The sequence below is a fragment of the Mandrillus leucophaeus genome, unplaced genomic scaffold (genome assembly GCF_000951045.1).
Source record: "Mandrillus leucophaeus isolate KB7577 unplaced genomic scaffold, Mleu.le_1.0 Scaffold77, whole genome shotgun sequence".
Classification (NCBI taxonomy): Eukaryota; Metazoa; Chordata; class Mammalia; order Primates; family Cercopithecidae; genus Mandrillus; species Mandrillus leucophaeus.
The window spans coordinates 3,094,842-3,118,146 of NW_012108363.1; the positions used below are offsets into that span (position 1 = coordinate 3,094,842).

The following is a 23,305-nucleotide window of genomic DNA, read 5'->3' on the forward strand; positions in this document are numbered from 1 at the left end:
TAGAGTAAGTGAGGATGAAAGTAGAAGGTGAGGAAGTGGAGGCAGTGATTATAGATAACTGTTGAGATGTTCATTCTTAAAGGGGTACAGAGATAGGACCCTCTTTCATTAAGAGTTACTGTGTTAGAAAAGTTTGAGACACATACACAAAAAGAGGGATTCAGGATATATACGAGAAAAAGAGTCCTGTGAAATTTTAAATACACATGTGTGTCTCTCTCCATTTGTAAATTGGAGTTGAGGGAGAAACAGTGCTAACAGTATGTAGAGACCTTGAGGAGGGGAAAGAGACCCTTCCTTACACATACTATGGGGGGAAAACATATGAAACAGTATATATTATTAGGATGTCTTTTTGGTAGTTTGAGTGAACTAATGAAGGCCTACTTTTTACTGTAAATTTGACTTCTTTTCTTAGAGGAGGCCAGATAACCATGTCAGCCACAGTTGTAGATGCAGTTAATGCTGCACCCCTATCGGGGTCCAAAGAAATGAGTTTGGAGGAACCAAAGAAGATGACCAGAGAGGACTGGAGAAAGAAGAAGGAGCTAGAAGAACAACGAAAATTGGGCAATGCTCCTGCAGAAGTTGATGAAGAAGGAAAGTAAGTACTTAATTGTTGTATGATCCATTCATTCAAAATTCAAATTCATGTCTACTTAGTTTGTTAATTTTTCATCCTTTTATTTGAGAGGAACCTATCTTCATTATTTATGTCTTTTTTTATTATTTGTTTTATCAAACTCATATGCATATGGTTTAATAATGAAATTATGTTGAAGGGCTTATAATGGATAGCAACAGTGCTTTTTCACCCTTCCCACTCCAGCCTGCTCTACAGGAGTGACTGCTGTTAAATCTTTCTATTTTGAGTTTTTCTGGTTGTTACCTTCACATCTCTAGATAATAATACCTACACAATTATTTTAATTAATTGATTATAGGCATTATTTGAACCAAAATTTCTTGTGATAGAAGATTTAGATTACTAACACACATCTCTATTTTCCTTCCTCTCTTCTCTCCCTTCAGTTATATCGCTATTCTTAGTTTCTTAGTTGGAAATATTTTCACTCTAAAATAAATTTCTTCTTTATTTTTAATTTTTCTTTATTATAGTATAGCAATAGCAACCATATTCTCTTCCCCCTACCACTGCAATATTTCTATTCTTAGATTTTGTGTAAGCTACCTTTGCAATTGTAATACTGATTATTTTCCAACTTTATTCTTAAAAATTTTTTTTAACTTTTATTACAGAGACATCAACCCCCATATTCCTCAGTATATTTCTTCAGTGCCATGGTATATCGATCCTTCAAAAAGACCTACTTTAAAACACCAGAGACCACAACCAGAGAAACAAAAGCAGTTCAGCTCATCTGGAGAATGGTACAAGAGGGGTGTAAAAGAGGTATGTAGACAACCTGTATACCTCTTCATGGATATGGAGAGTTTAAGAACGTAACATAAGAACTTTCAATGCAATACTATTTAAAGGAGAAACAGATAATAAAACCCTTTATCTGGTATTGGAATTCACAGTGCATTACTATTTTACCTTTGTATTTCTTATATAAATTTTATACTCCTGAAGTCCTTAAACTTTCACATTTGTAAATGTGTGGAGACTAACTCGTTTTCCTTTTAACAAAGAAATCATTTCACTAGACAAAATCATAATGAGAGCCAAAGTTATTTCTAACTTATGTAGTTAAGACATTTTCTTTGTTTTTTTTTTTATATTTATAGAATTCCATAATTACTAAGTACCGCAAAGGAGCATGTGAAAATTGTGGGGCCATGACCCACAAAAAGAAAGACTGCTTTGAGGTAAGTTCACCTTTGAGAATTTTGAAAACCATTGTCAGTCTTTTTGTTGTCAGAGAGCTTGCTTCTCTTTTTCTGAAATCACCTAGATTTAGGTACAAGTTAAATAAAAATTAGTTTGAGTGGAATTGCTGTAAGACTAACTGATAATTGAATAGATCGTAAAGTGCCCACTCTGTAAAAGTTGTATGAAGTCTTCCTTTGGGTCATAAGCGCTTAGGAAAAGATTAAATCTTACTCTGTTTTTAGAGACCTAGACGAGTTGGAGCCAAATTTACAGGTACTAATATAGCTCCAGATGAACATGTCCAGCCTCAACTGATGTTTGACTATGATGGGAAGAGGGATCGATGGAATGGCTACAATCCAGAAGAACACATGAAAATTGTTGAAGAGTATGCCAAAGTTGATCTGGTGAGCAAAATTCCCGGCTTTCCTGGGGTTTTTAAAGAATCGTGCTTTTGCTGTATCTCTAGCAGCTCTACTTTTCAAATCTTGAAGCACTTTAAAAATGGTAGCATTTTTATAATAGTATTAGTACTACTGTATAGGCTACCTTTATAATTGTAATACTGAATACAGGAAATAATGTGCTAGCCATATTTGCCAGCAGTTTCTTCTTGATTCTTATATTGTCCTTTACTCCCTGTCTTAGGTAGCAAAAGATACTGGAAGCAGGAGAACAGATTTGTGTCCAAAGTTTTGGTTTTGTGAGGTTAGAAATGTATGGCCCCAAGCTATAGCTTGCCCACGAACCTATTTTATGGTGCCTCACATAGCATTTGGGAGTAGTAGAAAGGGAATGGATAATTTGTTTCAGAAAATTTTATTTTATTTTAACCCAACTTCAGTTTTTACTGTTATGATTTGACCTCTTCACCTTTATTCCTTTGAAGTCATAGTCGTACTGCCTTTTTTTTTTTTATTAGAGGTATCATTTTAAAATTGTAAGATTTCATATAAAAATCTGGATTTCATCATTTCTTGAACATTGTAATATACGGTAACCCCACACCTGCCTGGTAAGAGTCAGTCATCTGGAGTTATGTGGCAACTGCTTGTTTTTGTCAGGGCTTGCTCCCTGCAATTTGCTACTGATGCCGTTTGTCTCAGTTTACATTATTGTCTGGTTCAAACATTGTGTAACTCCTGCTCTATAGAGTAATAAGTCTGGGGCTACAAGGAATCCCAAAGAGATAGGTTTGTTCAGTGACCTTTTCTGAAATGAATTAAAGTTATTCATTTTAAATATATAAAAATGTAGGTGGTGACTTGAATGTTGTAAGTAAAATTTAAATGTTCCTTTTTCTTTCTTTTTTTTTTTTCTTTTAAAGGCAAAACGAACATTGAAAGCCCAGAAACTCCAAGAGGAATTAGCCTCAGGAAAATTAGTGGAACAGGCTGTAAGTAATGAAAATGATCAAACAAAAGGTTTCATTTCTTTTAAACAAAGAAATGAAAATTGAAACAAGAATTCATTTTATAGCTCTTCAGTTAGAGAGGAAGAGAGAAATGCTATTGGGGGGAAAATAAAACTGATACTTTGTATACAGTTTATAGTAATATAAATTGATGCAGTTAATTTGGGAACAATACTGCCACTATTTATATTTAGACACACAGGCAGACATACACTTACTTTTTCAAGTTAAATTATTAGATCTATCCATCCTAAAGAATTTTCTAGAGTTCAGAAAAATCATTATGCATAAAGATGGTACAGCATTTTTTACAATAATAAAGAAATTGGAATAGCTTAAATGTCCAGGAATAGGGAGTTGGTTAAGTGCATCTGCATGGTATAATAGCTGCTTAGTTCTTAAAATGGCATTTCTCAAGACTTCGTTAACAACACTGGTTAACACTTGTATTTGAATGATACATGAAAAGGTAGTAAGTATAATATTATCACACTGAAAGAAAGACCAGAACACTAGTTTTTATGTAATGTAGAATTTATGAATTTTTCTTTCTATCCTTTTTCTTTAGTATTTTCTGCATTTTCCACAATGAATACGTATTAGTTACATAACTGGGCAAAACATTTTTTGTATGAATGAAAGGTCTGTTGCAGCCAGTTTTTTTTTTCTTTTTTAAAAATCCTCGTCAACTTAATAGAGTAAATATATTACGCATATTAGAGTTGTCAAGTTTCTTTTTAACAAATCTAGGCACAAATAAATAGTAAACATTTATAGTTTTTTAGTTTAAATTTCTAAAAGGGACTCTAAACCATGTATAAGTAACAAAGCAAACAGAACTTGAAATAATCACTAAGTGAGCAGTTACTAAGGTAACCTATCAGGCAAGTTAACAGCATTAAGTTACCAGATAGGTGTTTAAAATCCATTTCTGGCCAGGTGCGATGGCTCACACCTGTAATTCCAGCACTTTGGGAGGCTGAGGCGGGTGGATCGGAGTTTGGGACTAGCCTGGCTAACATAGTGAAACCCCATCTCTACTACAAATAAAAAAATTAGCTGGGTGTGGTGTCGAGCACCTGTAGTCCCAGCTACTGGGGAGAATCGCTTGAACCTGGGAGGCAGAAGTTGCAGTGAGCCAAGATCACGCCACTGCACTCTAGCTTGGACGACAGAGCAAGACTCCATCTCAATAAATAAATAAATAAATAAATAAAATGAAAACAAAAGCTGTCTCTGTTCCATGAGAGATACATGCTCTTAGAAAAGTGAATTTGCCTCTCTGAGCTGCAGTTTAGTATGTCTGAAATAGAAATGACAACCCCCAGGAAGTTTATATACCTATCACATAGTAAACACTGGGTAATTAGTAGCTATTGTTGTTGTGATTATTTTTATGTATCACTAACTTTGGGAAAAGAAAAAGGGCCTGTTTCTTTTGTTCTAATATATTCTCTGTTGTTTGTTGTAAACATGGTGTAATTTATTTCCCCAGTAAGGATACTTAATGTATGTACGGGGCTAATGATTTTTGCCCACTTGGATACTTGGATATTAAGATGAACCACATATAGTAGATTTAGATACTTAGCTGTCACTGTAGAAATGTATGTAAATGTCCTTTGTTGAACTAGCAAATAGTGGGAACTCAAAAAAATTATTTTTTACAAAATATTTATATTTCTGATTTTGAAAGTAACACTTAATATTAAGTGAAAAAATTATATTAAATTAGAACATTATATTAAAAAGAAAATATCCCCTGTATTAACTATGAACATTTTGAAGTAGGCCTTTCCAGGTCTCTCTTGTCCACGTATACCTGTTTATGTGTGCTCGAATACAAAATGTTTCTTACATGAATCCGTCTTTATATATTCATTTATTACCTTCTTTTTTAATTTAACAACATAGAGTACAGCGAGAACGTGTTTTCTGTCTATATTTGTAGACCTATGGCATCATTTATTTTTGTATAAATTCACATGGCTCAAAAATTAAAACAGTTTAAGAAGATGCACAGTGAAGTCTCCCCACCCCGGTTTCTGTCCGCCCTAACACTAAACTTCCCCTCGCCCCAACTCTTTTGTGGATGTGGGTGGCTCTTTTCAGAGTTTCTTGAATAAATACAAATACAAATATATACTCTTACCCCACCTTTCTCTCCCTTCCCTTTTTTTAATCAAAAACGTTAGGAAATGATACGTACTTTTCTGCCCCTTGGATAGAATCACTTTTAATGGCCGTTCAGTGTTCCATGGAATGCAGTAAATTATATAACCAGTGATCTATTATTTATTTGACTTTTTCCCAATGTTTTGAAAAACCATTGCACATATACAATACTGCACATCACATTCTTATATATCTTTATGTAATTGACATGATACTAGGATAACCTTCTAGAAGTGTGTTTCAGTGAGTTTGTATTTCTAAAATTTTTATGATCTATCACTTAGCCATCATTCAGAAAAGCTACGCAGATTTATGCTTACATCTATAGACTGTATATACCTACATGTGTTTCTGTATCTCCTCACTAATGCTATAATGTATTCGTTTTTTCTTTTTAAGTATTTTTAATCTTTGAAGCCTTTATGAATGGACATGATGAAATACTGACCATGTTACTATAGGCATTCTGTGGCGTTAGAAAGTATTCTGACCAATTGCTAGTGAAGAAAAGTGTATCCTTGTGACAAGGAGTTTGGCCTCTCCTTAAATTACAATATCGTGTCACTTGTAGATTTTTTTCATTGCCCAAACTTTACTTTGGCTGTGAAGACATGAACCTTAGTAACATTTTCTTTTTGGACTTACTGGGAAACTAGTAACGTTTAATGAAAACAGTATGTCTGAAGACTAACACATTTAGAAATTAATATTCATTGGATACTTTGGTCATCTTAATCTTCCTGTTACCATTCAGTAGTTATAATCTTAATTAAAATTCTCTTGAAATTTGCTGCTTTATAGACAGTCTAATAAAATTCACAATGGCACACTTGTATTCAGAATTTGCGTGCTCATTACAACTGAGAAATGTGAGAGTTTGTTCAGTTAGAATTAAGTTGTATTATCTTAGCTATTTTAAGTGTTAATTGGATTAAGCGGAATGAAATTATGAATTATTTTTCTTCTTTTGTGATACAGAATTCTCCAAAGCACCAGTGGGGAGAAGAGGAACCAAATTCTCAGACGGTAATACATATTTGCTGCCTCTGAGTGTATGTGAAATTTTTAAATTTCTGATGGCTAATAACAACACTAATAATAGTTTTTAAAGAACACAAGTAAATAAGGATTTGGTTAAAGGGAAAAGAAAAAAAAAACAAGAATAACATGCTGCTTTCTTTTCTTCTTACTTTTTTTCCTTCCCCTCCCCCTTTTAGGAAAAAGATCATAATAGTGAAGATGAGGATGAAGATAAATATGCAGATGATATTGACATGCCTGGACAGAATTTTGACTCCAAGAGACGAATTACTGTCCGAAATCTCAGGATTCGAGAAGATATTGCAAAAGTAGGTCTTACCAACTTAACATACATATTTGAAAAGTATTTGTCTTTCCAGCCTAAATTTTATCAACTCTGGGTAGCATATGGATAATAGAGTCATTCTAAGATAAGGTTTCATTCTGTTTTTTCTCTTCACCTGTACCCCAGAATTGTATACACACATTTATTTAATTGATCATATTCAACTCCTCCAACTAGTCTGCTGAAATCTTTTTGCTGTGAGTAAACATTGATTTATTCTTTAAATATTTTTTTCTTCTAGTATTTGAGGAATTTAGATCCAAATTCTGCCTACTATGATCCAAAAACTAGAGCAATGAGAGAGAATCCTTATGCCAATGCAGGAAAGAATCCAGATGAGTAAGTATCAAGTTAAATGTACAGATTTCAAGATGAGAGAAAGTTTATTGTTTTCTGACCTGACCATAGATGGTGTTCATTTTAATTCAGATTCAGTTTTATGAATTAATTTTCCTTAAATCAATCTCTGAAACATTTTCTTTATTTGTATTTGCAGAGTGAGTTATGCTGGAGATAATTTTGTTAGGTACACAGGAGATACCATTTCAATGGCTCAGACACAGTGTAAGTGTTTCCTGTATGTCAAGGCATTTTATATCAGCTCATAAGAAGTCTGGGATTTTTTTTTTAAGCTTGTTTTCAAGAAGCATACAATAATGTAGCTGCCAACTCATTAAGATGTTTTGAATTACTCCAGTGTTTGCGTGGGAAGCCTATGACAAGGGATCTGAAGTACATCTGCAGGCAGATCCTACAAAGCTAGAGCTGTTGTATAAGTCCTTCAAAGTCAAAAAAGAAGATTTCAAAGAACAGCAGAAAGAAAGCATCCTGGAAAAGGTAATTTTGACCAAAATGCTAAAGAAGAACTTCTGTTAAAGAGAACTTACTAGTTAATAAGCTTTAGTTTTACATTTGGAAAATAATGCAAAGAGAGCCCCTGTCAATCCATGAAGAATAGTCCTTTTCTTCCTTTGTCTTAGTCAGATGCTATACAATTTTGTATGAGCTTTTACAGCAAAACAAACTACTTCATATCTTAGTAGCTTAAAATAAACATTTATTATTGCTCACAGTTGGGCGAGTCTCCTGGTCTGGGCTTGCTCAGCTGAGGTTAGGTGATGAGCTAAGATGGCCTCACTCTTGTGTTTAGCAGTTAACAGGCTAATTGTCCTAAGGGGACCTCTTCTGGGACAGCTCATCTCCACCCCATGTGGTCTCATCCTCTAGTAGGGTAGCGCAGCTTTTTAAAATGGCATTCTCAGAGTTCTAGAGAGTGGCAGCAAAAAGTGTGTTGTGGTACATAAGTGCCTTTGCTTGCATCACATTTGCCAGCTTCCCATTGGTGAAACCTAGTAATATGGCCAAGCCCATATTCAAGGGATAGAGAAAGACTTCGTCTCTTGATGGGAAGAAAAGCAAAGCCCTGTGGGGAAAGGGCATGCATACAAGGATAAGAGGAATTTATGGCCATCTTGTAACTTACTATACTCAACAGATGAATAGCAACTGAGACATCTTCTATTTGCCTCAGAAAAAAAAATGGTGCCTTTTTTTTCCTACTGTGCTTTCTATAACAAAACCCAGTAAAGAATGTTCCCTTTCTTTCTGATTAGAAATAAATGTTTTCCTACATCATGTTCAGATTAATATATTATAATCCCATTTTTATATAAATTAAACAAAAAAGTCTTTCATTTGTATATAAAATTCAGAATAAATGTTAGGGAAGGCATGGAACCACTATACCCTAGGTGTTAACACTGGCTTAGTGGACCGTTTCAGGGTTCTAACCAGGTCCCTTCAGATCCTTCTTTTTACCATTTTTTTGGTTAACATCAGAGAAAACAGAAATAATAAATAAATAGAATAAGAAAAAAAAAATGTTTTCCTGGAAATTTAAATGCAAATCAGGTTGTAAAATGTATTGAATAATGTCCAATGTCCTTTTAGTATGGTGGCCAAGAACATCTGGATGCCCCTCCAGCTGAATTGCTTTTAGCCCAGACTGAAGACTATGTGGAGTACTCAAGACACGGGACAGTCATCAAAGGACAGGAGCGGGCTGTTGCCTGCTCTAAGTATGAGGAGGATGTGAAGATCCACAATCACACAGTATGTGCTAAACTGGAACAATTTTGTGTCCTCGTTAGTTTTGCTCTGTATTGCATTTTTCCACTACAACTTTATTAGCTAACCATTTCTATGCTCTATGCTTTAAAAAAAAAAAAAAAAAATTAACTCTGTTTCAGGGAATTTTTTCAAAAATAGAAAAATGTTGAAGGAATACTATGTTCATCTGTATACCCATCATCTAAATTCTGAAATTTTTAACATATTGCCTTATATGCTTTGTCTAGTTGTATGTGTGCATATGCACACTGTTTTACATAGATATGTAAAATACACATATATACACACATACAGTTTATGTATACATTTTTTTGACTGAAACATTTGGAAATTATATATATCATGACATTTTATCCATAAAAGCTGTATCACATATCTCCATAAAATGAAGCCTTTCTTCTATATAACCACATTGACATTATTGCACTTTAGAAAATTAGCATTAATTCTATAATATTACCTAATATCTAGTCATTAATCACATTTTCCAAAATATACAGAAAAATGCCTTTAACACCTATTTTTTGTTTTAGTCAGAATTCATTTCAAATTTATTTTGATCATTATTTGGTTATTATGTCTCTTTTCTAGAATGTATCTCTGCATTTTCATGATGATGACCACTTAACAGATTAGGCCAGTTAGTTTGTAAATTGTCTCATATTCTGTATTGACTGGATCCTAGTAGCATTATATAGCTTGTTTCTCTATCCCTGTATGTTTTATAAATAGGAATTCAGGTCTAACAGCTTGATTGGATATAAGTTAAATATTTTGACAAGAATATTTAATAAGTAATGTAATATATTCGCATTGCATCATAAACATCATAAAGCATGTATTGTCCTTTGCTGTTCTCTTGAAGTAACCAAACTACAATTGTCTCTCTTAGTTGAGGGTCAAAAACCTAATTCCCTATAGTAGCCGGGCCAGTGATCATACATGAGTGAAGTGAGCCAGGCAAATTGTACAAACTGGAGAACGTAAGCCCTATATAACGGGGCATCCACTCTTCAGCAACAGCCGATTATTGCCAAGTGGTTATATAGGCCCAGAATTTGCCACTCCTTCATTTTTCGAGAGAAGTCAGGTACACTAAATTTTTTTATAGGCTTTTGGGAATAGAATTTAAGAGCTTTGTAACTACAGTGCCTGCCTCTCACACTTCAGGTCAGACTACCTTGTCCCTGTTAACCAGCCTTGAATCCCCATAATTTTTCTCCTAAATTACCTTTAAAGGGCTGTATTATTTTATACTCCTATCAACAGTATATAGAGGTTTCTAATTTCAGCTTCCTTTTTAAGTAATTTCTCTCTCTGCAGCATATCTGGGGATCGTACTGGAAAGAAGGCCGATGGGGATACAAATGCTGTCACTCTTTTTTCAAGTATTCCTATTGTACCGGAGAAGCTGGGAAGGAGATTGTTGTAAGTAATTGTCTTTGGTTCTTAAAGGTATAAAACAACCGAAGCTTGTAAGTCAAACTAAAACATACTGTCTCGTGTTTCAAATTTTAACTTTTTCTTAGATGATTAGTAACTATGACACTCAACTCAAATTACATGTATTTTTCCACAGAACTCGGAGGAATGTGTTATAAATGATATAACTGGGGATGAATCTGTGAAAAAACCTCAAACTCTCATGGAGGTAAGTTGATAATCATTTGTCCTGAATTTTTAAGTCCTGGAGGGAGGGCTTTAAAACCTGCACCTGAGTTTTTTTGTTTTGTTTTGTTTTGTTTTGTTTCTTTTGAGACAATCTCATTCTGTTGGCCAGGCTCAAGTGCAGTGCACAATCTGGGTCCACTGCAACCTCCGCCTCCTGGGTTCAAGTGATTCTCGTGCCACAGCCTCCCAAGTAGTGCACCTGAGCTTTGTTTTCATATTAATAACACTGCATTTCAATCCTCCCTTTCAGCTGCATCAAGAAAAACTGAAAGAGGAAAAGAAGAAGAAGAAAAAGAAAAAGAAGAAGCATCGAAAGAGCAGTTCAGATAGTGATGATGAAGAAAAGAAGCATGAAAAATTGAAAAAGGTAATTTGTGAAGTCTAAATAGTAAAAGTGATAAGTAACAGTATTCTTTGTTTTTGGGGTTGTTTTTATTTTTTTGAGACAGGGTCTTGCTCTGTTGCCCAGGCTGGAGTGCAATGGTGCGATCTCATCTCACTGCAACCTCTGTCTCATAGGCTCAAGCAATTCTCCTGCCTCAGTGTCCCAAGTAGCTGGGATTACAGGCACATGCCACCATGCCCAGCTAATTTCTGTATTGTTTTATAGAGCCAGGATTTCACCATGTTGCCCAGTGTGGTCTCAAACTTCTGAGCTCAGGTGAACCGCCCACCTCATCCTCCCAAAGTGCTGGGATTGCAGACTTGAGCCACCGCTCCTGGCCAGTATTATTTGTAAAGGCCTTTATCTGTAATGGCCTATGATCTAGTCCTGTCTCCAAATGCATTTTGAAAATGATGAAACAAGCCTAGAGTCTGAGTGATTTGCTCAAGTTATATTAATGGAGGTATTGTGGGGTGTAGGTATTGCCTTCTTCTTGGAGTATTTAGTAATCATGACTAATGGACAGAAGAAATGTGCATTATAAAGCATTTTAGAGTTACTGCCATGATGACCAGAAAGAATTGCCTTCTAGCTGTATAATGTGTAAGTTTCAGCAAGTCCTTGAGAAAAGTCAGAATTGTAGTCTTTACCAGAAGCATCATTTGCGAGCTTGTATCAGTAAAGTGAACCTCATTTAATTTTTGTTATTAAATAAAATTTCTCCAACATTGATTTAAAATGTTTATAGAATGTTTTGTGCTCTATAAAAATATCATATAAGCCAAATAGTGATTAGTTGTAGCTTGACAGTAGAAGGGCTGACTCCAAAGCTCTTTCAGGCAATCTGCGTTTCTGATAGAGCAGTTCATATTCAGTGGGGTCTGTTGGTACTCTGCCACTTTTGAAGAAAAGAGATCTGATGTAGAGCTGTGATACGCATTTTATTCCTCTCTCTATAGGCACTGAATGCAGAGGAGGCCCGCCTTCTTCATGTCAAGGAGACCATGCAGATTGATGAGAGGAAACGGCCTTACAATAGCATATATGAAACTCGGGAACCTACTGAAGAGGAAATGGAGGCATATAGAATGAAACGTCAGAGGCCAGATGACCCCATGGCCTCTTTCCTTGGACAGTAGTAACTAGTCAGATGACCATCCAAGATAGATGCAGCTGATACATTCTTTTCAGCTTCTTATTGATGATTGTAGATAAAAAATCCTTGTTTATTCTTCTTGCTGCCTGACTTTAATAAATATTTCAGGTGCCTCACAGTAAGTTCACTCCTTTCCATACTGAAGAAGCAAAAAAGAAGAAGAGGCACATGAAGTATGCTTTTGGGAACAGAATTTAAAATTGGATTAAGATTTTATTTCCAGTTTTATGTGAGTCATGTGTAAAGAAGCCTTGGCTCTCTACCTATTAAGAATGTCTCTCTCTACATTTATTAAGCTTCAAACTTTATTGCTTCGATTTTTGTGGCCCTATATTTAGTCTTAGCATACCTTGGTTTTGAGAAAAAAACGGGACTTTTTTTTTTTTTTTTAAGGACTTTGTTTTTTTAAAATAATAACTAGCAACTCTATGACTACATTTATTTTTATGTTTTGTTTTCTTTAAGAGACAGGATCTTGCTATGTTGCGCAGGCTAGTGAGCAGTGGTTTTTCACAGACGCAGTCATAACTCCCTGCAGTCTTGGGCTCAAGCGATTCTCTCTCCTTGGCCTCTGGAGTAGACTAAATGTGTTAGTCTTTGAATGGAAAACAACTATTTTCTCATCATTGGGTCAATATTGACTGATCAGTAGTAGGTCTTTACCATTCTGGACATAAGCCTTTAGATGTAGAAATCCTTTCCTTTATCATAGAGGATATGGTTTACGATACTATTTGTTTTCATTGTGATTGCCATCATGTAACAATCATGACTATTAGATTTTTTAAATTGTAGAATATCCTAATATTTATAGCCAGCAGCTGTTACTTTGTTTGTAAAATTTGCAAAACTCCAAAACCTGAAGTTGGCTTCTTGAAAGAATTACAAGGATAGCTTGTAGGGATATTAGTAATAGATTGCCATGATCCTGAAGCCTCTTCTCAGAACACTATGAAGATAATACTGACAGAGTGGAATCAGTGAAAACAGCCTAACAAAACCTCCAACTTCAGTATATCAACTTTTAACAGCTCACTGGCTTTTCTAAACTACCAAAAACCACCTATAGGATACTGCATCTCAGAAAGGGTGGCGTGAGAGTAACTGAGTCAAATTGTCAAATACTTTGGATATACATAGTGTCTAGCTTTAGATTGGTATGAAATTAAACAACAATGCAAATAGATTTAATTCTTATTTACTTCAAGAATGCAAAAAAAGGTTCATTTTCCTATCCAAACAGGGTGGTTCAACATAAAGGCTGACATTGTTGTGTCTGCTTTGTATTTTATCTTTTGTTAAAGATAAATAAATGACAATATGTAACTCTGCGTGGTTTGTAGCATTATATCTAATATTTGGCAGAAAAGTTGTTTATGGGACAGGGAGGGGAACCTGGATTAGCTTCCGTGAGTTTAAGAAAATTTCAGCATCCTGTCACCTAACCTTTCTGTACCTCTTTCCCTCTTCTATGAGGCCTAGTTTACTTTGATGGAGGAAGAATTCTATAATATCCAGAATCATGTCTTCTGTTTTATTTTCGAAAAGTAATGCCCAGCCAGCCTGGCCAACATAGCGGAACCCCATCTCTATTAAAAATACAAAAATTAGTTGGGCATGGTGGCACACACCTATAATCCCAGCTACTCAGGAGGCTGAGGCATGAGAATTGCTTGAACCCAGGAGGTGGAGGTTGCAGTGAGCAGAGATTGCACCACTGCACTCCAGCCTGGGCAACAGAATGAGACCCTGTCTCAAAATCGTAATGCCTAGGACATTATTCAGATTGAGCTTTGATTTTATTATCTCAATAATAGCTGCCTTTTCGAGAATTATGTACTGTAATTTAGTCATAATGTTACCTCCTTCCTCAAAAGAACTTCATGGAGTAATGGATGATCTATCAATTTTACAAAAAGCACATGGAATTAACTCCAAGTAATCTGCACAAATCCTAACCGTTGTAAGTATTGGAGTCAGGACATGAAGCTAGTTGTCTCGGATTCTGAAGCCTACCCCCTTCTCTAGTATTTAAGGCCCTAGTTTCTTGACTAACAAGGCTGGTCTTATAGCAGTTTCTTGCATCCACAAAAACTTAAGCAGCCCCTCAATATTTACCAGGCTCACCCTCAGCACCTGAAAATGATGTATCTGGCCCACGTTCTTTGATGCCCCACCACTCCTCACACACACTAGCCTTATAGAATGCTTCTAACAATATTGTACAAAAATGAGTAAACTCATTTAAGTTTATAAGGATTCTGGAAAGACCCCCAAACAGGAAAGGGCTCTATTCCGGTTTACTTCTTTCAACAACGTTTCCTAGTTTCTACTTGGGATTTTTCCCTAAAACCTCTCTAATATGGGTTTATTTCTTTGAAATCATGTTGTTGAAAGAATTTTAAATAAAAATCTTTCCTCTGAGATGGATGATGATAAGGAAATTCATCCCCATGTTCCCACTTAAGGAAAGGCGGGGGGATCACCCTGCATGGACAACAGTACACAAGCTATGGAAGCTCATCCTCCACTGCTGAAATGTCTAATCTGAGATTACAATGAGCTTCCTTCTCTTTTTCTCTCATTTATTCCACATGGAACATGGTAATTATGAAGTGTTTCATCATCTCCAAGCTCAAAGCCCAACACAATATAAAAGTTTCAGTCCTCTGCATGTTAAAAAGAACTATGTGTAGTTTGTAGCCCCTTCCATTCCTGAAATTGTACGGTTCATCCTCTCTGGCAGACACAATAAACAAACGATTTTGTGTTCCACGTACACAACCTCAAAGAAAGGGGGAGGGCCAGTGCGCATGCTCAGTACTCAAACCCGCCAGCCCATCCCACAGCCGTTTGCTACTGCGCCTGCGTGTGGGAGACGCCTCGCCCAGTTTACGGGCGGGAAGCACCCTGGAGAACCCGGATGGAACTCGGGCCTGGCTGAGGAGGAGGTTGTTGCGGATGCTCGTGTCTGCAGGCGCACCGCAGATTCCTGCTCGGGGGTCAGACCTGAGGAACCGCCGTCTCTACTGGTGCTGACGGCCAGAGGCTGGACCCTAGGCTGAGCGGAGAGCGGAACTGGAGCCTGAAACAGGCGCCTAAAAGAAGCCCGAGCATCCCATGGGCCTGCGCCTCAGGCTCGGAGACGGGCGGGCGGAGACAGCGCTGAGTCTTTTTCTTTTTTTTTTTCCTAGCCGCTGGTGTTCCTATCTCACCCTGGAGGGTGTAAAAATCTCCGTCCTTAACAGTAACACCATCAGGTCCTATCAGTTAAGAGCTGCTTGTTATTTGCATGCATTCTTATAATTAAACCTCCCAACAACCCTGTAAGGTAGGTACTGTTATCCCCTCTGGAGGAACTGAGGCTTGGAAAGGTCCCAGCCTGTAAGTGACAAAGCCACGATCCCAGGCGTTTGCCCCTGGAGCGTCTGCCCAGCCACCAAGTTCCTGCCCCCTTTCTCCCGGCTATTAATTTTAACTGCAAAATGTAATGCTTAAATGCTCTGCCTCCCCAAACACCTGCGCCTACCATGATCTTGCATACTCAGTGGCTGGATAGAAGTTGAATTGTATTTGGTTTGGAGTTTCAGGTTTACAACTGCACTTTGGTGTTTTCACTGCTGGAATGAATAGATATGTGTGTGTGTGTGTGTGTGTGTATATATTAGCATTCCCTAAATGTTTTGTGAGTGTTCACTTTTAACTGATTTTTCTCAATTGTAATACTTTTTCATATCTACCCTTCATAAACTTGCCAAAACATTTTACTTTGTCATATCAGATCTTTCATTAAGCATCTGAAGATAATCTCTCAAAAGAATCATTCTTAAAATGAGTGATATCTATCTATCTTAAGATAATGCTTTTTTTATTATGGAAAGTTTCCGAAATACATAAAAATCGAATGGTGTAATGATGTGTACCCATCATCCAGCTTCAAGAGTTACCAACTTAAGGCCAGTCATTTCTTTTTATCTCCACCCCGCTTTGTGCATGTTTGTGAGTGTGCTGAAGTATAGTATTTCAAAGGAATCCCAGACATCTTATTTCACTTGTAAGTAATCGTGTCGAACACATGAGGACTTTTTAAAAACACAACCACAATACCATTATCATGCCTGTTTAACAATATCTCCTTATGATGATGATGCTTTTTAATGTTTACATTTTTTAGGATATTGTAATTCCTAAATACCACAAAAAGCGCAAGTGCAAATTGTGAGATTCTAAAACAAGCCTCTTGGGCAGTAAGTTCATATTTGAGGCTCTGGAAAATTCTTGCCACTTATTCTCCCTTTTTCAGGGGGATGGAGAAGAATACCATAAATTGATTTTCCTAAAATTTTTGTTCAAAACAGATAAATTTTAAATTAAAATATGCTTGAGAGACATAGTCAAGGTGGATAGGAAATGGCCTCTTAACAGATCTTGTAATGATTTCTGGTTTGTTCTGTTTTGTTTTTGAGACAGAGTCTCACTCTCACCCAGTCTGGAGAGTGCGGTGGCGTCATCTCAGCACACTGCAACCTCTGCCTCCCAGATCAAGCGATTCTCCTGCGTCAGCCTCTCCAGTAGCTGGGATTACAGGCACCCACCACCATGCACAGCTAATTTTTGTATTTTTAGTAGAGACGAGTTTTCACCAAGTTGGCCAGGCCAGTCTTGAACTCCTGAGATCGGGTGATCCGCCCTCCTCAGCCTCCCAAAGTGCTGGAATTATGGACATGAGCCACCATGGCCGGCCTTTTTTTGAGACAGAGTCTGGCTGTTCTTAGGCTGGAGTGCAGTGGCGTGATCTCAGCTCACTGCAACCTCTGCCCCCTGGGTTCAAGCGATTCTCCTGCCTCAGCCTCCCGAGTAGCTGGGATTACAGGCATGCGCCACCACACCCAGGTAATTTTTGTATTTTTATTAGAGACAGAGTTTCACTATGTTGGCCAGGCTGGTCTGGAACTCCTGACCTCAAGTGATCCACCCACCTTGGCCTCCCAAAGTGCTGGGATTATAGGCATGAGCCACCACACCAGGCCCCTCTTGTAAAGATTTCTAATGTGACTAAAAACATTTTCCTTTATTCCCTCTGCCTCCCCAAATATTACATGATAAATATACATTAATAGAATACAGAAAAATAAGCATTTTATGGTAATGTTATAATTTTATTGTCATTAATTAGAAGTGGTTCTAAGCAAAAGTAGTCATGTAGTCTGATTACTTGACAAATGAAGGCTTAAGATCAGCTCTTTAAACTTCGGATTGTCTTTTTTGATTGGCAGATATCCTCCAGTTTAACAGGCTCATAACAACTGTGTAACAGATCAACTTATTTTATTGGAGTACACTTTACAACTAGTTCATCTTGGTAGATCCACTTGAAAGCTAATGCTTTAAGTAGGTATTCTTGGCTTGTGATTTTTCTTTTAATGGCCAAAGTGGGCATTCGGATTTAAATGTATACCTGTTACTTTATTTCAGCCACATTCTCTGGCACAGAACTTCGGAAACTTTGGGGATCACTTGTTTATCTTGGAGATAGAATGTTTTCTAAGGTCTATTTGAGCCTACCTGTGGATTATGCCGTTACTCATTGCTAAAGAGACGGAAAGAGAAAAGACATGGTTTTCATTTTAGGTTTCAACTTTCATAGGAGGATGTCATCAGCTCAGAAAACGTAGAAAATTTAAATATTCAAGCATTGGGACCATTCACTTAGACACCTAGAATATTTGTTAGCTAAGGATTGGTTTGAAGGATATGTTTTCATTCCCCTAAATCTGACTGCCTAACCAGGATGTGTTTCAGGATTGCCTGAACAACATTATTTCCCCATATTCTTTTGTTCTGCTTCTGGAGAAGATGATGTATTAGTTCCAAGGTAGTGCAGGGACATGTATAGTTTCAAAGAGTTTCCCAGTGATTGTGATGATATGGTATCTCTTGTCACAGATCACTGTTCTAGTTACTATTTATAAGAATTATCTAAAATACTTATTTAGAATATAGATTCTAGGCCCCCACTCCATAGCTAGAGAATCAGAATCTCTATGGGTAGGGCCTTCTACATCCTGTCTTTGGGTTAAACCAAACCTTAGGAATGCTGCTGTGTGTGTCTGTGTGTGTGTTCACGACTGCCTTCACTTAGAGGTATTTAGGTAGAAAAGCATCATGAAATTCCTTATTGTACTTAAGGGTGTTCTCATATGAGAGGGATTTTGCTGAAGTCTCGGTAAGAAGAATAGTTGTGTTTCCCCTGAACAAGTTGTTTTGCTTTTCTTTTATTTTTTTTTTAATTAATTAATTTTTTTTTTTTTTTATAGAGACTTGCTCTGTCGCCCAGGCTGGAGTGCAGTGGCATGATCTTGGCTTGGTAGCTGGGACTACAGACGTATGCCACCATGGCCAGCTAATTTTTTGTATTTTTAGTAGAGATGGGGTTTCACCATATTGCCCAGGCTGGTCTCAAACTCCTGAGCTCAGGTAGTCCACCCACCTCAGCCTCCTAAAGTGCTGGGATTACACGCATGAGCTACCACGCCCAGCCATTTAGCTTTTTTATGTGGAGAGTATGAATCATGGACCAATAGTGTGTTACACTTAGCAGTAAGGAAACGCTGAGCCAATTTGTAGCCTACTTTTGCATCAAGGGTGACTTAATCAGACTTATAGACCTATTTGAAATTCTGTGCCTAAGTTGGACTCAAAACTGCTCAAGGTTCAAATAGTATTACAGACCTATTTAATCCTTAACTATTAAAAAGAACTACTATGTTCTCATAAATGGTAGCTAAATAATGTGTACACACGAACAGATAATGGAGTGATGGGTAGAGGAGAGGAAGGGTGGGGTGGGAGGGAGTAGATGAGAAATAATGAGTACAATGTATGTTATTTGGGTGATGGATACCCTAAAAACCCTCACTTCGCCACTATACAATCTATGCATATAACAAAATTGTGCTTGTACCCCATAAATTTATATAATTTTTTTAACCTCCATGTCAGCATCCACCCTTCCTTATTTAGTGAATTGCTCCTTTTTTCAGTGATTCTTAACTGAGGGTATGCATACATCTTTGGGGCTGAATGGAAGAAGGTGGTGGTAGTGAGATGCCCTTTCTAGGGATACAAAATGTGCTAGATATGTTTGTAACATACATTATTGAAAACAAGTTAAGCCATAACTGTAATTCACCAATAAAGGACTTACAGGTATGCATAACTTGTCTTAGCTCAAATCTTCCATATATAACTTGCTGGCAAATCATTTATTCCAGGGCATTAGCTATGAGTTGCTAGCTTTAAGTTAAACTATATCCTGTCATGGCTTACTTTGAATTGACATGCTGCAGGCTATATCTTAACATATACAAGATAGTATGTGATGACAATATAGCATGTGATGTGGCTTTGTTTTAATTCAGTTAGCCACTGGATTTTAATGTGTGGGTTATATTTTACTCCCAAAGCAAAATTCTGTGGCATCTCTGGAATACTGCCTGAGAGTTTTTGTGTGCCATGTCGAAGAAACGCAAATGGGATGATGACTATGTTCGCTACTGGTTCACCTGTACAACGGAAGTTGATGGAACTCAGCGCCCACAGTGTGTGTTGTGTAACTCAGTATTTTCAAATGCTGACCTCAGACCATCAAAACTGTCAGACCATTTTAACAGACAGCATGGTGGTGTAGCTGGGCATGATCTCAATAGCCTGAAGCATATGCCAACACCATCTGATCAGAGTGAAACCTTGAAAGCATTTGGAGTTGCATCTCATGAGGATACTTTATTACAAGCATCATATCAATTTGCGTATTTATGTGCCAAGGAGAAGAATCCTCATACAGTAGCTGAAAAGTTAGTGAAACCTTGTGCACTGGAAATAGCACAAATAGTTTTGGGACCAGATGCACAAAAGAAGCTTCAGCAGGTACCCTTATCAGATGACGTGATCCATTCTAGAATTGATGAAATGAGCCAAGATATCTTACAGCAAGTTCTAGAAGATATCAAAGCGAGTCCTCTTAAAGTGGGTATTCAGCTTGCTGAGACAACTGACATGGATGACTGCGGTCAGCTAATGGCATTTGTGCGATATATAAAAGAAAGAGAGATCATAGAAGAATTTCTCTTCTGTGAACCATTGCAGCTATCCATGAAAGGAATAGATGTGTTCAATCTCTTCAGAGACTTCTTTCTGAAGCATAAGATAGCACTTGATGTATGTGGCTCTGTTTGTACTGATGGTGCCTCCTCTATGCTAGGAGAAAATTCCGAGTTTGTTGCCTATGTGAAAAAAGAGATACCTCATATCATAATCACACATTGTTTATTGAATCCTCATGCACTTGTCATAAAGACATTGCCTACAAAACTGAGGGATGCTCTGTTTACTGTGGTGAGGGTAATAAATTTCATCAAAGGGAGAGCTCCAAATCATCGCCTATTTCAGGCTTTCTTTGAAGAAATTGGTATAGAATATAGTGTCCTCCTTTTCCATACTGAAATGAGGTGGCTTTCCCGAGGCCAGATACTTACTCACATTTTTGAAATGTATGAAGAAATAAATCAGTTTCTTCACCACAAAAGCAGTAATTTAGTTGATGGCTTTGAAAATAAAGAGTTTAAAATTCACCTAGCATACCTTGCAGATTTATTCAAACACTTAAATGAACTCAGTGCATCTATGCAGAGGACTGGGATGAACACAGTATCAGCTAGAGAAAAGTTATCTGCTTTTGTTAGGAAGTTTCCATTTTGGCAAAAACGAATTGAGAAAAGAAATTTTACCAATTTCCCTTTTCTTGAAGAAATAATTGTTTCAGATAATGAAGGAATATTCATTGCAGCTGAAATAACACTGCATCTGCAACAATTGAGCAACTTCTTCCATGGATATTTTTCCGTTGGAGATCTTAATGAGGCAAGTAAATGGATATTGGATCCATTTCTTTTTAATATCGATTTTGTCGATGATAGTTATTTAATGAAAAATGATCTTGCTGAATTACGAGCTAGTGGCCAAATCCTAATGGAATTTGAGACAATGAAGCTTGAGGATTTCTGGTGTGCCCAATTCACAGTGTTTCCAAACCTAGCAAAGACAGCTCTAGAAATCCTTATGCCATTTGCAACTACATACCTTTGTGAGTTGGGATTTTCATCACTTTTACATTTCAAAACAAAGTCCAGAAGCTGCTTTAATCTGAGTGATGATATCCGTGTGGCTATTTCAAAAAAAGTTCCTCGTTTCTCAGACATCATTGAACAAAAGCTACAGCTACAGAAGTCACTGTAAGCTGATACACTTTTTTAATGTATAATTTTAATCTTAATATCGTAAAATTAAGCTGTAATTCTATTTCTTCTCTTTCATATTTATGATATACTGAATTCTATATCTAAAAAACTTAACAACTTTAACTTTGAATGAGGCATGTGAAAATGTGTTTTGAGAATAAAAACACAAACAACAGAAAAGATTAAGTACTACTGCCTAGTTGCTATCATGAGATTTTCCTAATTCTGAGTATCTGTTTAATCTGTTCATGTGGTATGTAAAAAAGATACCTAAGCACTAGAATATCCAGCTAAATGGTGCAGTAGGCTAGGAATTGAGCCAGGAGAAAAGAGAAGATATCCCAGAAGTTAAAAAGGCAAAATGACAGGTTGAGTTCACCCGTCTTTGTTATGGAGAGGTTAATGAAATCAGAAGAGGATTATGAAATACAATGGGAAAAGGAATGATCTGGCTTATATAAGACTTATTTTTAAATATGCTCTTTGGAGTTAGTCTCACAATGTCCATTCCCCTAGCTCCTATGCTATGAATATATTAATAAATAGCCTAATATATTAATCACTGTTTGTCATCTTTAAATTACTTCAGAACTCCAAGTTATCAAGGCTGCTGAAAAGGAGATTCCTGAGCCTTACCCTAGAGATTCTGATGAGCAGGGTCTTTGATAAGGTCAAGGATCCTCATTCGTAACCAGCTTTCCAGACTGTTCTGATGGATTCTTGGATTCTTGTGTCCTCTGTTTTCAATTTTTCCTACACTTATTTTTCCTTTACCCTAATTTTGTCACTTATATTACATCTTATATGTATTTTTCTAAGTTCAAAATGTCAGAGTATAAATCATAAATAAATTGACATGAAATCAATGGAGTAATTCAAGACCATCACAAAATTCCCCATGGGAATCTAACTTAGCACACTTTTCTGGATGATAATTTGGCAAAATATTTTTTAATTTAAATACATTTTCATTTATATTTTTAAACATTAATGTTTTATCAAAGTACTGTATGCTGAAGGCTGGGAAAAAAATGATATAGAGAGTCCTATAAGGAACAGCCACAGTCCCCTTCCTGCCCAGTTACCCATTTCTTCTGTAATTTCTTGTAGTTCTACCCACATCTCTTAAGTAGTATGTTCATACCATAAGATATAGCAGTTATATCAGCTTTAAAAGTTATATATTGACTCCCTTAGATAATAAGTAAGGATTGAATTTATAAAATATCCATCTCTTCTACTCCCCTCAATTTTTTATTATTATTATACTAATGTTAGGCTCTTTGTTGGTTATTTATAGCTCTTTGATTAAGATTTTTTCCTTTATAAATGTATCATATGGAAAGAATCAGGAATGTCCCAAAGTTTTACTTATAAGGTGGCTAATCACAGCATTTTTATAATACTGAAAAATAAAAAATAAACCTGAAGGAAAATGGAACCTGACTACCAAATTTAGATGCCACATTAGTACACAGATCAAAGTTTATATTTTATCAGTAGTTATAAATACATGCCTTTTTTCACTTAAAAATGTAGTAACAGATAATAGGTCCTAGTTTTCCTATTACAATCTAACCTCAAAGACAGTGGGAAAAATTTCCAAAGCTAATATGGAAATCTAGATGTGTAGGCCAGCCGTGGTGGCTCACGCCTGTAATCCCAACACTTTGGGAGGCCAAGGCGGGCAGATCACTAAGTCAGGAGTTCGAAACCAGCCTGGCTAACATGGTGAAACCCCACCTCTACTAAAAATACAAAAATTAGCCAGGCATGGTGGCATGCGCCTGTAATCCCAGCTACTCAGGAGACTGAGACAGGAGAATTGCTTGAACCCAAGAGACAGAGGTTACAGTGAGCCGAGATCGTGCC

General features: G+C 36.6%; 2 protein-coding genes across 3 annotated transcripts in view; both read left to right on the forward strand.

Annotated features, from left to right (window-relative positions):
- The window catches only part of SLU7 (SLU7 splicing factor homolog (S. cerevisiae)), a 15,828-nt gene extending 3,572 nt beyond the window's left edge, over positions 1 to 12,256 (forward strand). Inside the window, exons 2-16 of the mRNA XM_011966671.1 lie at positions 419 to 604; positions 1,261 to 1,414; positions 1,753 to 1,833; positions 2,080 to 2,244; positions 3,165 to 3,233; positions 6,405 to 6,452; positions 6,644 to 6,775; positions 7,034 to 7,131; positions 7,289 to 7,356; positions 7,490 to 7,629; positions 8,743 to 8,904; positions 10,246 to 10,350; positions 10,502 to 10,573; positions 10,844 to 10,960; positions 11,938 to 12,256. Coding sequence (XP_011822061.1) covers positions 435 to 604; positions 1,261 to 1,414; positions 1,753 to 1,833; positions 2,080 to 2,244; positions 3,165 to 3,233; positions 6,405 to 6,452; positions 6,644 to 6,775; positions 7,034 to 7,131; positions 7,289 to 7,356; positions 7,490 to 7,629; positions 8,743 to 8,904; positions 10,246 to 10,350; positions 10,502 to 10,573; positions 10,844 to 10,960; positions 11,938 to 12,117 — 1,761 coding nt within the window. The 5' untranslated portion in view covers positions 419 to 434 and the 3' untranslated portion in view covers positions 12,118 to 12,256. The remainder of the gene's footprint in view (positions 1 to 418; positions 605 to 1,260; positions 1,415 to 1,752; positions 1,834 to 2,079; positions 2,245 to 3,164; positions 3,234 to 6,404; positions 6,453 to 6,643; positions 6,776 to 7,033; positions 7,132 to 7,288; positions 7,357 to 7,489; positions 7,630 to 8,742; positions 8,905 to 10,245; positions 10,351 to 10,501; positions 10,574 to 10,843; positions 10,961 to 11,937) is intronic.
- Positions 12,257 to 15,003: 2,747 nt separating this feature from the next.
- Positions 15,004 to 21,992, forward strand: ZBED8 (zinc finger, BED-type containing 8). 2 transcript variants are annotated; one of them, XM_011966673.1, is made up of 3 exons: positions 15,004 to 15,465; positions 17,610 to 17,683; positions 19,601 to 21,992. In XM_011966673.1, the coding sequence occupies exon 3, from the start codon at positions 19,650 to 19,652 to the stop codon at positions 21,429 to 21,431; it is 1,782 nt and encodes a 593-aa protein (XP_011822063.1). In that variant the 5' UTR covers positions 15,004 to 15,465; positions 17,610 to 17,683; positions 19,601 to 19,649; the 3' UTR covers positions 21,432 to 21,992. The 2 variants fall into 2 exon arrangements, with proteins under 2 accessions (XP_011822063.1, XP_011822062.1); XM_011966672.1 differs by lacking the exon at positions 17,610 to 17,683.
- The last annotated feature ends 1,313 nt before the right edge of the window (positions 21,993 to 23,305 follow it).